Here is a 14,787-nt window from a genome sequence, read left to right as displayed (position 1 = left end):
GACAAGATAAATATTGGACAAACAATGCATACCAATGAGATCGATGCTGAGAACACCAGAGGCACACTCAAATAATGAACCCCAACAAGTTGGTACTCACAGAGCACTGACTGTCAGAGAATCATGTGATGGAATATAAATGTACCAGGATTTTAGTGCTGACTTCCAAATATTGAGACAGTGTCATTACAGATGCTATCGAAATTTTCTATCGGGGATAATTAGCAACAGAAATTGTGGCTATAACCTCAGCAAGGCTTGGAAAGCAGCACTGAGTCTAATTAAGAAGATGCTCAGGAAACATAACAATCTGGCAACCAAGGTGGACAGAGCAACTACACTGATGCTACCACAGATGCCGACACAAGTGTCTCTGTGATTGCCAACACCCACTCTCGGCCATGGACTGTGGGAGGAATAGGTTGTGATGGAAGGGAATATAAGTTGGTTGTGCACCCTCAGGGGCTCAGTTCGTCAATGCACCTGATGATGGCCACATATCCGAGTGCTGAAATATTGTGCGAATTGGACACTATGGACCGGCAGTACACCCGTAGACTGTTTGCTGAATGTATGTGGTTTGTGAACTTAGCATAGAAGTCTTCCCCTATAAAAAATTACTGTTATGGTGCACATCGCGAAAATACATCGGCAGGCTTTTTTGAGAATGTGTGACAATGTCACCATTTTCGAGGCTGCATGGGGCCATCCCTCCAGGTAAAACTTGTGGGAACAGCCAACTCCTGTAGCCCCCAAAAATGCCAAAATTGCCTGAATCAATACTCTCTTGGGTATAAAATGAGCCTAAAACATACAAAAGGTTAATTTTCAGTAAGTAAAATTATAATTTAAAAATAATAAGTATATGAATGTAAAATATAGAAATATGCATCTATCTCTCTCTCTCTCTCTCTCTCTCTCTCTCTCTCTCTCTCTCTCTCTCTCTCTCTGTGTGTGTGTGTGTGTGTGTGTGTGTGTGTGTGTGTGTGTGTGTGTGTGATTCCGCATGCTCAAGCACATGCCCTCACATTCTGACAGCTCTTCATGACACAATAGGTAGCCATGAGTTAAAAGGCAATGTCTTGTATGAAGCCAAGCTAAAATTATCTTCCTCCATCTGAGGGACTGTATAGAAGCATGCCATATGGATGGGTCAGTTAATCATTCTTAAGTTTTTTCACTTGCTTACAGCCACTCTCTTTCCCACATACCCATGGCTGTTCTTTTCACCAGAGAACTCACATAATGCTACTGAATTCTCAACACAAACCTACTTGGCTGCTGTGTCTGCAATATTATTACTGTGAATTCCAAAGTGCCTGCACCCAACAAAATGACACCTGTTAAATCCACTTCTGCAGAGAAAATAGTGCATAATGTTGGTTTGGACAAGATTCTCTACTAGAAATAGTTGCTGCAAGACACACTGAGTGTCTGACAAGATGAAGAAACTATTCATATGACCACATTTAATCTGCTTGAGAACCATGAAGACTGAATATAACTCAGCATCAATGATGCTGGTAGAAGACTCAATAGGGTGTTGTCTGGGAAATCAACTGGACAGCCAGTTAGTCCCCATAAAGCCAACTGTGTACATCACTATGTCATTACAGTGCTCATTTAAAACACTAATAATAATAATTATTATTATTTATTTGCTATTTTCTTTTAGTCTGTCATCTATATAAAATGACAGACCAAATGTTGAACATTATTTGGTAAGAATATAGCACATAATATTTAACATAATTTCACAAGTGTTCGTAAAAACTAAGCATTATGCTGTTTAAGTGAGGAAAACATCTACACAGAATATCTACATAAAAATTAACAATAATACTAAAAAAAATTAAAAAATAAAAAAGTCTACATATTACCATTTGGCCATCTGGCGTACAGATATCCGTTCATCTGGAATACATAAGGCACACACTACTGGTCTATTAGACTATGCAGCATTGGTGATTACAAATTTTGTACTTTATAATTATGGACTACACTACAATACAACACTACACTACACTACGCTACGCTACGCTAAGCTACACTACACTACACTACACTACACAAACTACACTACATTAAACTACTATACTTGGTATCAGAAGCAAACTGGATTTCTCATTGTCTGGATGGTTAGCCCCCACTGCTTTGAAATGCAACTCAGGATTCACAGGAACTGCGCTGCTGTGCCAGCGAAGTTGTAGAGATTGGGACATGGTTGTCAGCGTCTCAGGAAATCCTTCCTGGTCCTCCATGAGGCTCATCTCCTGACTGCTTCCAGAAGGTGGGTGTAGGTGGATGTTCTGCCATGGCATGCTTCGTTATCATGATGTATAGCCTCTTGTCTGTCTCTCGACCATGTAGGCTTGTAGTTCATAAGCTGATAACTTAGCTGTTAGTGAATTCAGTTTATGCCACATTTCCTCATTCCTTATTATAAACAGTTGCATTTTCAAATGTGTTCTTGTCCTAGTCTGTAACGCCTTGTCTAATGGCACATTCCCAGATAAGGTGATATGTGGTGTCGACTGCTCTACATTTACACTGGTGTCCAAAATTAAAGTAACAAATGGAAAGTTTGCAAGGCTGCATTTATTTTGCCACAAAAACAGTATGAACAGGTCATAGTAAAGTAGAAATAATGTAAATAATACAAAACGTAAACAACTGCAACATGCATAATGATACACAAAACTGTCCTTTCTTTTTTCCACCTTAATGGATTTGCACACACACTTCCACAACTGGTTAATGTGGTCAGTATAGGGTATGAGTTGTTCTGGCAACAAAATAGGCCTGATGGCAGGGAATGCTGTAAATGATGTCATCAATCTCACATTGATGCCAAAACACCCATTGTTCCTGCAGAGCTTCTCACAAAGCTTGGAGAGTGGTTGGTGGATGCTGACGTGATGCAACACGTCTCCCAAGTGCATCCCAGGCATGCTCTATGGGATTCAAGTCAGGAGAGCATGCAAGCCATGCCATGTGTGCAATATCTTCCAATTCCAAGAGAACATCAAAAATCCGTGCTCTATGAGACTGATCATTATCATCCATCAATACGAAGTCTGGGGCCACAGCACCTTGCAGCAACCACATATGAGGTCCCAATATCTCGGCATGAAACCTGACAGCAGTTAGACCTTGCTGATTCACCCATACAATTTCATGAACAGGTGTTCGTGTGGTCAACAGATTCCCTGCCCACACCATTAGGGATCCTCCTCGATACTGCTCTCTTTCCACAATGTTTGGGTCCGAAAATTGTGTTCCACGTTCCCTCCAGATGCAGATCTATCGAGAATCACTCTCCAGACCAAATCGGGACTCACTGTGAAAAGAACATTAGCCTACTGTTCAACTGCCTAGGAGGCATGTTGATGACTGCATTCTAGATATTCCCTTATGTGAAGATGCGTCAGAGGTACACATACAGCAGATCTCCAACAATAAAGGTCACTCTACTGAAGCCTTCTGTACCAGTTTGCCTTCATACAACATGTCCAGTGGATGCAGTGAGATCAGATGCCAGTTGCCGTGCAATACTAAGGCAGTTTCATCGTGCGCTTACAGTCAAATAACTGTTGTCAATTTCTGACGTCACACATGGTTGGCCCTGCTCTGGTATTCAGCATACAGTTTTGGTCTCTCTAAACTGTTGACACATCCAAAAAACAAAAGAATGATTCACATTAAGCTATCAGACCACATCAGTTTGTGACTGCCCTGCTTCCATTCTTCTTATGGCCCTGCACTGCAGAGAATCTGGTAAGCGTCTTCTCTATGCCATACTGCACCGTCTACGGCTGTGTACATAGCGATTGTGGAAGTGGAACTACCCAACAAACACTACCCCGTTTGACAGAACCCTGATGTTACCATTGGCATAGTTGTCTGTTTACCGGAATGCCATCTTTCGTGCAAAAGATGATCATACAATCATCTGTTGACAGTTTGTATGATTATACTGTAAATTAGCGAAAGGGAAATAGCAATTCGTTGCTTTAATTTTGGACAACAGTGTACCAATATCTGTGGTGTGGCGTTGTATTTTTAGTAAGTAGCTGGGATACTGACAATGTTCAGACAGGTAGTGTACAGATACCTTGGTCGGAAGGAAGTATGTCATTCTTGTTCTTTCTTGTATGTTAGAAAGGAGCTGGTAGGTTGTCCTCCCTGTTTCTGTCCTGTACCAGATTTCTTGCCATTCTCAATCAATGCATGCCTTTTTTTCCTTACTCATTACAGTTCTTGTGCCCAGTATCTCCTTTACCTTGTCATGTTCACACTTTTTGAGGCACTATTGTGCACCTCTTTCCTACTGCTAGGTCTAGAGGTAGCAAGCCTAATACCATCAGCAGCACCTCAGTGTTGTTCTACATGTGCCTGTCAGATGCCAGAGAACACTTCTCTGTGCTTACCATACAGCCTGTGCTGTTTTTACCTTTCTGGCTCTATGAGCACAAGCTCCTAACAGCAAGTAAGATTGTGTTGTGGTACTTTTTATTGCACTTTGTGGCAGATGAAAACTTCTTTAGCCAATTGTTGCTACTGTATTTTGGATTTTAGTGCCTCTCTGGCACATGATTTCTATATGTGCATGAAAGTTTTGCTTTATACACTTATTTTCTTTTCATAGGCTGGTAATTTATTCTGACTGTGGGATTTCTCATTCTTGATAATGTTCCTTTTAGTAACATAAACTGTACTGTGCATTGCTATCATTAGTTTGTTTTCTACGCACCAGCTGCTTAGCTGTCAAGAACTACCCACCTGTTTTCCTCTAATAAATTAAACACAAAGTAATATGAGCTTATACATGAAATCTAACGTATTCAACTATATCTACACAGGTAACTTAAAATTTTATCCTGGGTCTCTGTATCAGCCGAGGTGACTGCTTGCTCCAACACTGGGCACTTGTTGTTCCCTGTTACAAGTTGTTCTGGCCACATCCCTAATAGCTTTGTGACTTGTGGGCAGTTCTAGAATAGTCACACTGCCAGAGTGTGAGCAATGATGATGGACACTGAAGCCTCTTTGACAAATTTCCTTTTAATGGTGTGCTGTAACATTAGCAGCTGCTATACTATAGTGTGTGGTTGCTAACTAGCTTTGGCACAAAGGCTACAAATAGGGCTTGTTCTGAAAGCTCCCCTTGCCAGTCTGATAAATAAAAATTGTGTGAGTGCTGACTAATATAAACATTTTAGGCAAATTTACTTTTGGCTGAATCATGAATGGTACACTCACACTCTAGACAGGACCATGTGAACGCTTTCTAAAATTGCTGTAGACAAGACCTGTCTGTATACCATACCTTTCCACAGATTCACTTTGAAACATCTAGAGCTTTAAGGGCTCCTATTCTAGTATTCCACAAATATAGCCATGTGAGCCTTTGATCAAATATGAGATGATGATTAAAATGGAAAATGGTGCTGTTAAAATGCAGTTCCAGTTCACTAATATTGTGTAATTGATAATCTCTGGATAAAAGATAGGAGGAGTAGTAGTAAATAATCTAATTATCAGCACAGTGAAGTCTTTACTGGTCTCTTCACCATGCCAGTTATGCTTTTTGTAACCATGGAGAGGAGGGTAAAACTTAAAATGCTGCCTGAAGGGCCACCAATTTCCTGTGCAAAACTGTCTGAGAGCACGTCTCCTATTCAATGACTGCTCTGTAAGGAAAGATTTTAATAAAATCGGCAACCTTCCATGGAGGACCTAGTTGTGAAGTTGTCTGAGTATGTTGTGGTCCCACACATTAAGAGTCAAAGAGAACAGACTTATTGCTTGTTCAGCCACGAAGGATCCTACAGTCCTCAAGTAATATAATGGGCTTCTTTGCAGCGTGACAAGTGTCCACATGGGCAGTGTGACGTTATCTGGAGCAGCATGGATGATCAGCAGAGTGGTTATTGTTGTGACTTCCCTCAACACAGCAGCAGACAGAGGCATGCCGACAGTGGTGCGCTGAATAATACAGTCTTTACAGAGCAGTTCCAGTTCTGTGTACAGCATCATGTTGGATATACCCATGTGTGGAGGCTCCGAGGAGACTGAACATTGCCAGATTGGATTTGTCATTGTAATAACAGGCCTAACACCTTCTGCAGTGGTATGTGGTGCCAACGTGTACGTAACATGATCACCTCTGGTTCACTTAAATAGTAATTTGGAGATTAAATATTATATCTAAGATGTTTTAAAGTCCATGGCTGTGGCCTACTTATGATGTCTCTGTGACATTATCCTTCAATAAGATAATGCTAGATTGTGGGTTGCACATGCTCTCCTGACCTACCTCAATACGGAGGATATTTGACTGTTGTCCTCGCCAGCAAATTCTCCAGATCTCTCACCCATTGAAAATATCTCATCGTGGGTTGCCAAAAGACTGGCACACAACCATTCATCAGTACAACTGATGACCTCTAGCATAGAGTTGAAGCAACACGGAATGACATACTCGTACCTGTCATCCAAGCTCAGTTTTAACGGAGGCCCATCCAGGTTAGAGCCATTGCTGCCGACAGGGGATGCAGCTCTTCATACAAAGTGTTCCACCCTGTATACCCCTATATCACCCAAAATTTTAATCATTCATGCTTCCTACTAAACTGCATACATACAAAATGTAAACTTTTGTTATTTGCTATTCTCCCGTGTATTGCAGTTTTAATGGATAATAGTATAGCTGATAATCCTTCCACAACCATCATGTTATCAGGTGGAATTATTTTTATACCAGGTCCAATAAGGAGAAAATGATTTTAATTAACTTATCATTAAGAATATTTGATGTTAAATGAATTGAACAGTATATTTACCATCTCATATTTGTTGAATTCATTATGATGGAAAACATTTCTTTCCAGTTTTTTACAAAAAACAATCTCAACATGCACATTAAATGACCATAAGAAATTGAACTGTCACTGGTGTACCAAAGTTAGTTCCCGCTCCATCATTTCACCCATAAAAGATTTCTTGAGCTACTAGATCAGTCTTTAAAAAATATTTAATTTTAAAAACAGTTTAAGAACGTGGTCTTTCACCAAAGTATACCACTCATCTTAGTACTGGAATAAATAACAATAAAGACAACTTCCACTAAGGGAAAACATCAAACTGCAAAGTTAAGCCCCTTTAGCAACACACAGTTTCATTAGTGAGAGAAATAATTAAATTTTACTGAACAAACCTTTCATGGGTGATAAGTTACCTTCTGTATATATGGTTCTCGGGCAAGACGTCAGATGTCATAGTGAAAACTCCACAATATTTCATCAGCGCAACTGGCCGACATCTGCTACACCATGACTAGAGCCCCCTATTTATGCCTGTCTTAGGCAGGAAGTGCGCATGCGTGGAAGGCACCAAATTCGATGGCCAATAGCGACAATATCAACCGATAGTTGGAAGGACAGCAATGACACCTACAAGATGAAGAACCAAAGACTTCGGTGCACACGCGGAGGCTACCGCTGCTGCTCTGCACTGCCATCGGCCGCCCCAGCGACCTCTGTCAGAAACCGCGAGCAAAAATGCGCGTTCACGTAAGACGCGTGACTATCCTCCCGTTGTCAACAGAATATTTATGTTGCTGCAAATCGTCATCCGTCGTATGACCAATAGTACTCCTCTCTGCTCGATGCGACTATAATATGGCCACTGCTGGAGCCCAAGTTGTACTGAGCTGAAAGCCCGTGTGTCTGTTTACAAAGATTCATCAAACTACGTATTTCCACTGTTTCCTTACCGTGTCTCTGTTTACAAAGATTCATCGAGCTACGTATTTCCACTGCTTCCTTAATAACACTGTCCCAGTACGAACTCGTCGATGCGAGAATTTTGGTGTGTTGATAACTCATAGAATGGCCTATACTGAGACAATGCTCGGCCACTGCAGACTTCTCTGGCTACTTCAGACGAGTGTAGTGTCGATGTTCAGTACATCTCTCTTCTACAGTGCAACAAGTTTGTCTGATGTATGACATGCAGCTAAAAGGAATCTCGTAAATGCCAGGTCTTCTTAGGCCAAGGCTGTCCTTAGATGAGCCCAAGAGAGCTCCGAGTTTTGCCAGCAGACGAAAGACACATTTAACTTTATGCCTCTTCTATAATCTTCCTATTTTTGAAGAGACATCGCCGATGTATGGCAAGATGACCATTCCCCTTTATTCTTCGCCTTCTTCCAGTTCCTCACATTGGGTAACCCGCTTCAGGTGTAAGGCATGATGAATTTCCCGTTTGGAATATCCATTTTGTTGGAAAGTGCTACGCAGATGGAGTAGCTCATTAGATGAGCTGTCTGAGTCTGATATGGCTGGTGCTCTGTGAACCAACGTCCTAAGCATGCCACTTCATTGCGAAGGATGGTGACAACTGGTGGCCTGTAGGTATAAGTCCGTGTGTGTTGGTTTATGGTACACTGCATGACCTAATGTGTCATCTTCTTTTCTCCGTACCAACACATCCAGGAATGCAAGTTTGCCATTTTTCTCCATCTGGATAGTGAACTTGATGTTGGGATGAAGCAAGTTAAGATGCTCAAGAAATATATTCAGCGATGCAGTGCCATGAGGTCAGATAACAAAGTTGTCGTCCACATATCACCAAAAGCACGTAGGTTTCAAATCCAACGACTGGAGTGCTCTCTCCTCGAAGTCTTCCATAAAAAGATTAGCCGCAATGGGTTACAAGGGACTACCCATTACGACAGCGCCAGTCTGTTCAAAGTATTGTCCATTGAATAAAAAGTACGTCGAGGTGAGCGCAAGTTGGAATAAGTCTAAAAGTTCCCCATCCAGCTTCTCGCAAATGAGCAACAACGATTCCTGCAATAGTACTCGAGTAAAAAGCGAGACTACGTCGAAACTTACAAGTATATCTGCTGGTGCGAGCCGTAAGTTCTTGAGCCGACGAATAAAGTCTTGTGAGTTACAGATATGATGGTCACACTTTCCTACTAAAGGGCTTAGTTGCGCTGCCAGATGTTTCGCGAGATTATACGTTGGTGCCCCAATATTACTCACAATAGGCCACTGTCGCACACTATCCTTGTGAATTTTGGGCAATCCATATAGCCTGGGAGGTACGGGCGCCTGTGTACGTAGTCTCTTAGCAACCACATCAGAGATCGTGCTGTTCTTGAGGAGCTCCAAAGTTTTTCACTGAAATTTGGCTGTGGGGTCCTTATTTAGCATGCGATATGCGGAGTCGTTCAAAAGCTGGTGCATCTTGCTCAGATACATTGACGTGGAGAGGGTAACAGTCACATTTCCCTTATCCGTCAGTAAAATCACAATATCAGGATCTTCTCGTAGGAACCGAACCACTGACCTCTTTGCAGCAGAACAGCACGATCTCCAATGTGGTTGCTAAGAGACTATGTACACAGGAGCCCGTACCTCCCAGGCTATATGGATTGCCCAAAATTCTCAAGGACAATGTGCCACTGCGGCCTATTGTGAGTAATATTGGGGCACCAACGTATAATCTCACGAAACATCTGGCAGCGCAACTGAGCCCTTTAGTAGGAAAGTGTGACCACCATATCTGTAACTCACAAGACTTTATTCGTCAGCTCAAGAACTTACGACTAGCACCATCAGATATACTCGTAAGTTTTGACATAGTCTCACTTTTTACTCAAGTACAATTGCAGGAATCGTTGCTCATTAGCGAGAAGCTGGATGGGTAACTTTTAGACTTATTCCAACATGTGGTCACCTCGATTTACTTTTTATTCGATGGACAATACTTTGAACAGACTGGCGCCATCGCAATCGGTAGTCCCTTGTAACCCATTGCGGCTAATCTTTTTATGGAAGACTTCGAGGAGAGAGCACGCCAGTTATCGGATTTGAAACCTACGTGTTTTTGGCGATATGTGGACAACACCTTTGTTATCTGGCCTCACTGCATCGCTGAACGTATTTCTTGAGCATCTTAACTCACTTCATCCTAACATCAAGTTCACTATGGAGATGGAGAAAAACGGCAAACTTGCATTCCTGGATGTGTTGGTACGGAGAAAAGAAGATGGCATATTAGGTCATGCAGTGTACCGTAAACCAACACACACGGACGTATACTTACAGGCCACCAGTTGTCACCGTCCTTCGCAACGAAGTGGCGTACTTAGGACGTTGGTTCACAGAGCACGAGCCATATCAGACTCAGACAGCTCATCTAATGAGCTACTCCATCTGCGTAGCACTTTCCAACAAAATGGATATTCCAAACGGGAAATTCACCGTGCCTTACACCCGAAGCGGGTTACCCAACGTGAGGAACTGGAAGAAGGCGAAGAACAAAGGGGAATGGTCATCTTGCCATACATCGGCGGTGTCTCTTCAAAAATAGGAAGATTTTTGAAGAGGCATTAAGTTAAATGTGTCTTTCGTCCACCGGCAAAAGCTCACGAGCTCTCTTGGGCTCATCTAAGGACAGCCTTGGCCTAAGAACACCCGGTGTTTACGAGATTCCTTGTAGCTGCGGCATGTCGTACATCGGACAAACTTGTTGCACTGTAGAAGAGAGATGTACTGAACACAGACACTACACTCATCTGAAGCAACCAGAGTAGTCTGCAGTGGCCGAGCACTGTCTCAGTACAGGCCATTCTATTATCAACACACCAAAATTCTCGCATTGACGAGTTCGTACTGGGACAGTGTTATTAAGGAAGCACTGGTAATACGTAGCTCGATGAATCTTGTAAAACACAGACATGGGCTTTCAGCTCAGTACAGCTTGGAATCCAGCAGTGGCCATATTGAAGTCGCATCGAGCAGAGAGGAGTACTATTGGTCATACGACAGATGATGATTCGCCAGCAACATAAATATTCTGTTGACAACGGGAGGATAGTCACATGCCTTTCATGGATGCGCATTTTTGCTTGCGGCTTCTGACAGAGGTCACTGGGGCGACCAACGGCAGCACAGAGCAGCAGCGGTAGCCTCTGCGTGTGTGCCGAGGTCTTTGGTTCTTCATCTTGTAGGTGTCGTTGCTGTCCTTCAGATATCAGTTGATACTGTTACTACTGGCCACCGAATTTGGCGCCTTCCACAGATGCGCACTTCCTGCCTAAGACTAGCATAAATAGGGGGCTTTAGTCATGCCTTAGCAGTGCATTCGTCGCTCCTTAAGATGTCGGCCAGTTGCACTGATGAAATATTGTGGAGTTTTCACTATGACATCCAACGTCTCACCCGAGAACCATATATACAACATGTCCGTTGGGAAAGCCTCAAGCAACACAAGTTACCTTCTCATTAAACAAATTATGCTGCTGTATGTCATGTCACTGATGTTCCTTGCTCTTTTTCCTAACTTTCATGATCATCTGTCCAACATGAGTCATCCCCACTAAGTGGGCCAACGATCCCCACCTGACCCTCTTCGTTCTGAATGTAATTTTGTACAGATGCTCCTTACAGACGAAAAAACAAACTGTGCAAAATTTGATCTCAATGTACAAAAAATTCAAGATTCAATTGGGAGCTGCAAAATACCATACAAGCTTTACTACAGTTTTTGTGGTATTTAGGATGAATTAAAATTGCAACTAGTAGAAATCCAAAGCGGATATTTGGATCACATGTACATTATTTGTGCTCAACATGATGTTAACTGCCATTCAGCTTTTTCGTGCTACATAAGATCAGAGCTGGGGTGGAGTCAATGTAACTTTCCACACATACATGCCACTGAAGGGTATGTAATTGATTAGAATTGCAATTCTCTGTGACACATAGAACGAAAACCAGAGTGCATCAGTGTTGTTGGTTTTTAGTGCTGTTATTAGGCCTGATACATTACATAAGTAGCGCAAACAGTATCAGATGTTGAGTGCCTACTGTGAAGGACACAAAGACATCACATGTTCATGTGAGACAACGTTATCCGCACCTGACAAGAGTCTGAAAGGGGCCTCCTTGTGGGTCTCAGTTTGGCTGGGTCAAATCGTGCACTATCCCGATTTGTGGGAAATTAGGATTTAACATTGGACTGCACGGGAACATGAGGGCAGTACTTCTCTTCATCAGGATTCTGGTCCACTACATCTGCCACAACAAGCAAGGATTTGTGTATTGTGTACAGACTGTATTGTAATCCTTTCAGATCTATGGCTGCCATTCGACAACAAATAATAGACTCCACCATCCTGTGTCATACTGCACCACTGGTTGGAGACTAGCAGCCGCCTGACTGGAGAATTAATGTCCCATGCATAGGCTGTCATTAACACCACAACAAAAACAGCTGCATTTGTTGTATTTTCACAACTGGGAAGCATTGACAGCTAACAAGTCACTTTGCATTATGTTCAGCAATGAATCGCGGTTCCACGGACGACCATCATCGACAAGTATGGCAGTGACCTAGGGAAACTTCCCATTCTTCCAACATTCCGGAGAGGCATGGCGTTGTTACAACTTATGTAATGGTGTGGGGAGGCACCAGGTATGATTTCAGGTCATGGCTGTTACTGACTGAGTGAACTTGGATGGCACAGTGGTACATCACAGACCTCCTGCACTCTCATGAGTTACATCTCATGTGACAGTATCATGGTGCCATTATTCAACAAGACAATGTTCATCTACACATGGCATGTGTCTATGAACAGTCTGCATGATACTGGGGTACTCCCATGGCCAGAAAAATCTCCAAATCAGTCCCTGATAGAACATGTGTGGAACCAGCTCAGATGTCAACTCCATGCCAGTGCCAACATTCAGGATATCAACAGCCCGTTACAAAATTTTTTTTGTGGGCCAGTTTGCCTCTGGAGAGGATACAACAACCTGATCACACCCTTCCCGACTCAGTCAGTGCATGCACCCCGGCCAGAGGAGGTGCAGTATCATACTGGTAAATGGGATCATATTACCAAGTTCTTTGTAAATCTGACTTAAATTTTGTAATCAATGAAATACAATTATATAACATCTCAGCCCATTAAGTTTAATTTTGTTTCCTCCTGCCTTTATGTGCGCTTCACTTTATTGGCAGGCAGTGTATACTGAGTACCCTTTAGTGCTTCCACAGTGAAGTTACTTGTATCTTGCTTCAACCTGCCATAAACAGCAACCTGTCTACTAATTTCACTTTATACTAGACAAATATTGTGCTTTATATCTAACAGTGAACTTTTTTTTTTAACTTTTTGACATTTTAGAGGAGAACTGTCATTACATGACAAAATTGATTTGATCCTTTCAGCAGTTTCCATTTGTTCGTCACCACGATCAGCATCTGAAGCCTTTGTAAGATAACAGAGCAGCAAGTTTCTTGTGAATCTCACTCTGGTCTATTGGGCACAATTTTTGTGGTCTTCCTTAATTCAGCATCTCTTACTTTATCAAGAGCATGTAACACCTTTTTCATGACACTTATTTTGACAAAAGGATTGCAGCAGTGCTTTTACAGAGATTCAAACTAAGATGCAAGGCTTGTTGATCAGGTTGAAATTTGTTCAGTGGCACAAGTCTTATTTTTACCATTACTAAGAAGAACTTGATGGCACTTTGAACTGTCCAAACTACTAATAGTACAAGTTGACAAGTCTGTCCTAAGAAAATAATTTTAATTGGATGCCCTCATGTTACAGCAACTTGAAGCTGCTTAGTTTACGAGAATTACTCTTTATTTAAAATTAACAACTGTGATGGAAACACACAGCTCACTGTGTTCTTGAATCAAAAGTATTTAAGTTCTTTGTTTGCAGTTTTTAATGAGAAAAGGCTACCACTCACCTATAGACGATTTGTACAAATGTACTACTTCAAGTAGTAGACATATCCACACAGACTCATTTCCAGACACACATATAGGATAATGTACACTATGTTTTAGGTGGTTGCAACCACTAACTATTGTCACGTATATTGTCTTTCAGAAGCACAGAGGACACACTTAATTTAAAAAATATACTTCAGCCTTAAGTGTCATCAGCTTAATAATCAGGCTGTCACCAACAATGAAAATGCAGAATAATAATTGTGTGCCTGGCAACAATTATATTTGGACATGTCTTGCACTTGAAGTATATTCATAAACTCATCTACTGGTGAGTGGTAGCCTGCTCCTTTTTCATTATTTCCATCCCAGATTTCCAATGTGATAAAACTTTCTTGGTTGTGATTAGATATATATAAGTAGTAAATATACAAAATGTACAAAATTACAGCACCTATAAATAACAGAAATGTATCAAACATTACATATAACAGTAGTTTGTGAAAGTTTGATGATAATATTTTCATGTTCATATTTAAACCTTATCTAGAGGATCTCCAAAACAAACAAAATGTTTCCAAGCACAAAAACATATGTTCTTTGAAATAAATATGAAGAAAATATGGGGCTATAATATTTAGCAACATATCAGAGTATGCACATATTTGATGCTGAAGTTTTGATGGCATGTTTACACATTAATAACTTCCAGAATACTCACAAACTGCTGCAGTTTGGTAGAACTGGCAGTAAGTAAACATTCCGCAAAATCTACTAAAGGGCACTCAGTGTACTTCATTCTAAGATTACTGCAGACACAAAATACATAATTGAAAAACTGTTGTAATTGGTTTTTCCCCAACTCTGAGCTCCTGTAGAACAAAAACTTTGAATGATTCAGCTTTCTTTCTCAGTCTCAATTTCTTCCACAGATAATATTTTCTTCCACCGCAACCCCCTTTCAAAGTATTGATAAAAACTCCAATTTCTTTTGAACATTATTAAGAGAGTCTTATT

General features: G+C 41.4%; 1 protein-coding gene across 3 annotated transcripts in view; it reads right to left on the bottom strand.

The window, feature by feature from the left end:
- The window catches only part of LOC124721467 (WD and tetratricopeptide repeats protein 1-like), a 207,539-nt gene that overhangs the window by 16,471 nt on the left and 176,281 nt on the right, over positions 1-14,787 (bottom strand). The window contains exon 15 of one of the 3 annotated variants that reach the window (XM_047246459.1): positions 6,491-6,593. The exons of the other annotated variants lie outside the window; for them this stretch is intronic. Coding sequence (XP_047102415.1) covers positions 6,510-6,593 — 84 coding nt within the window. The 3' untranslated portion in view covers positions 6,491-6,509. The remainder of the gene's footprint in view (positions 1-6,490; positions 6,594-14,787) is intronic. 3 annotated transcript variants of the gene reach the window in all.

The sequence above is a fragment of the Schistocerca piceifrons genome, chromosome X (genome assembly GCF_021461385.2).
Source record: "Schistocerca piceifrons isolate TAMUIC-IGC-003096 chromosome X, iqSchPice1.1, whole genome shotgun sequence".
NCBI lineage: Eukaryota > Metazoa > Arthropoda > Insecta > Orthoptera > Acrididae > Schistocerca > Schistocerca piceifrons.
This window is presented reverse-complemented; position numbering and strand designations above follow the sequence as displayed.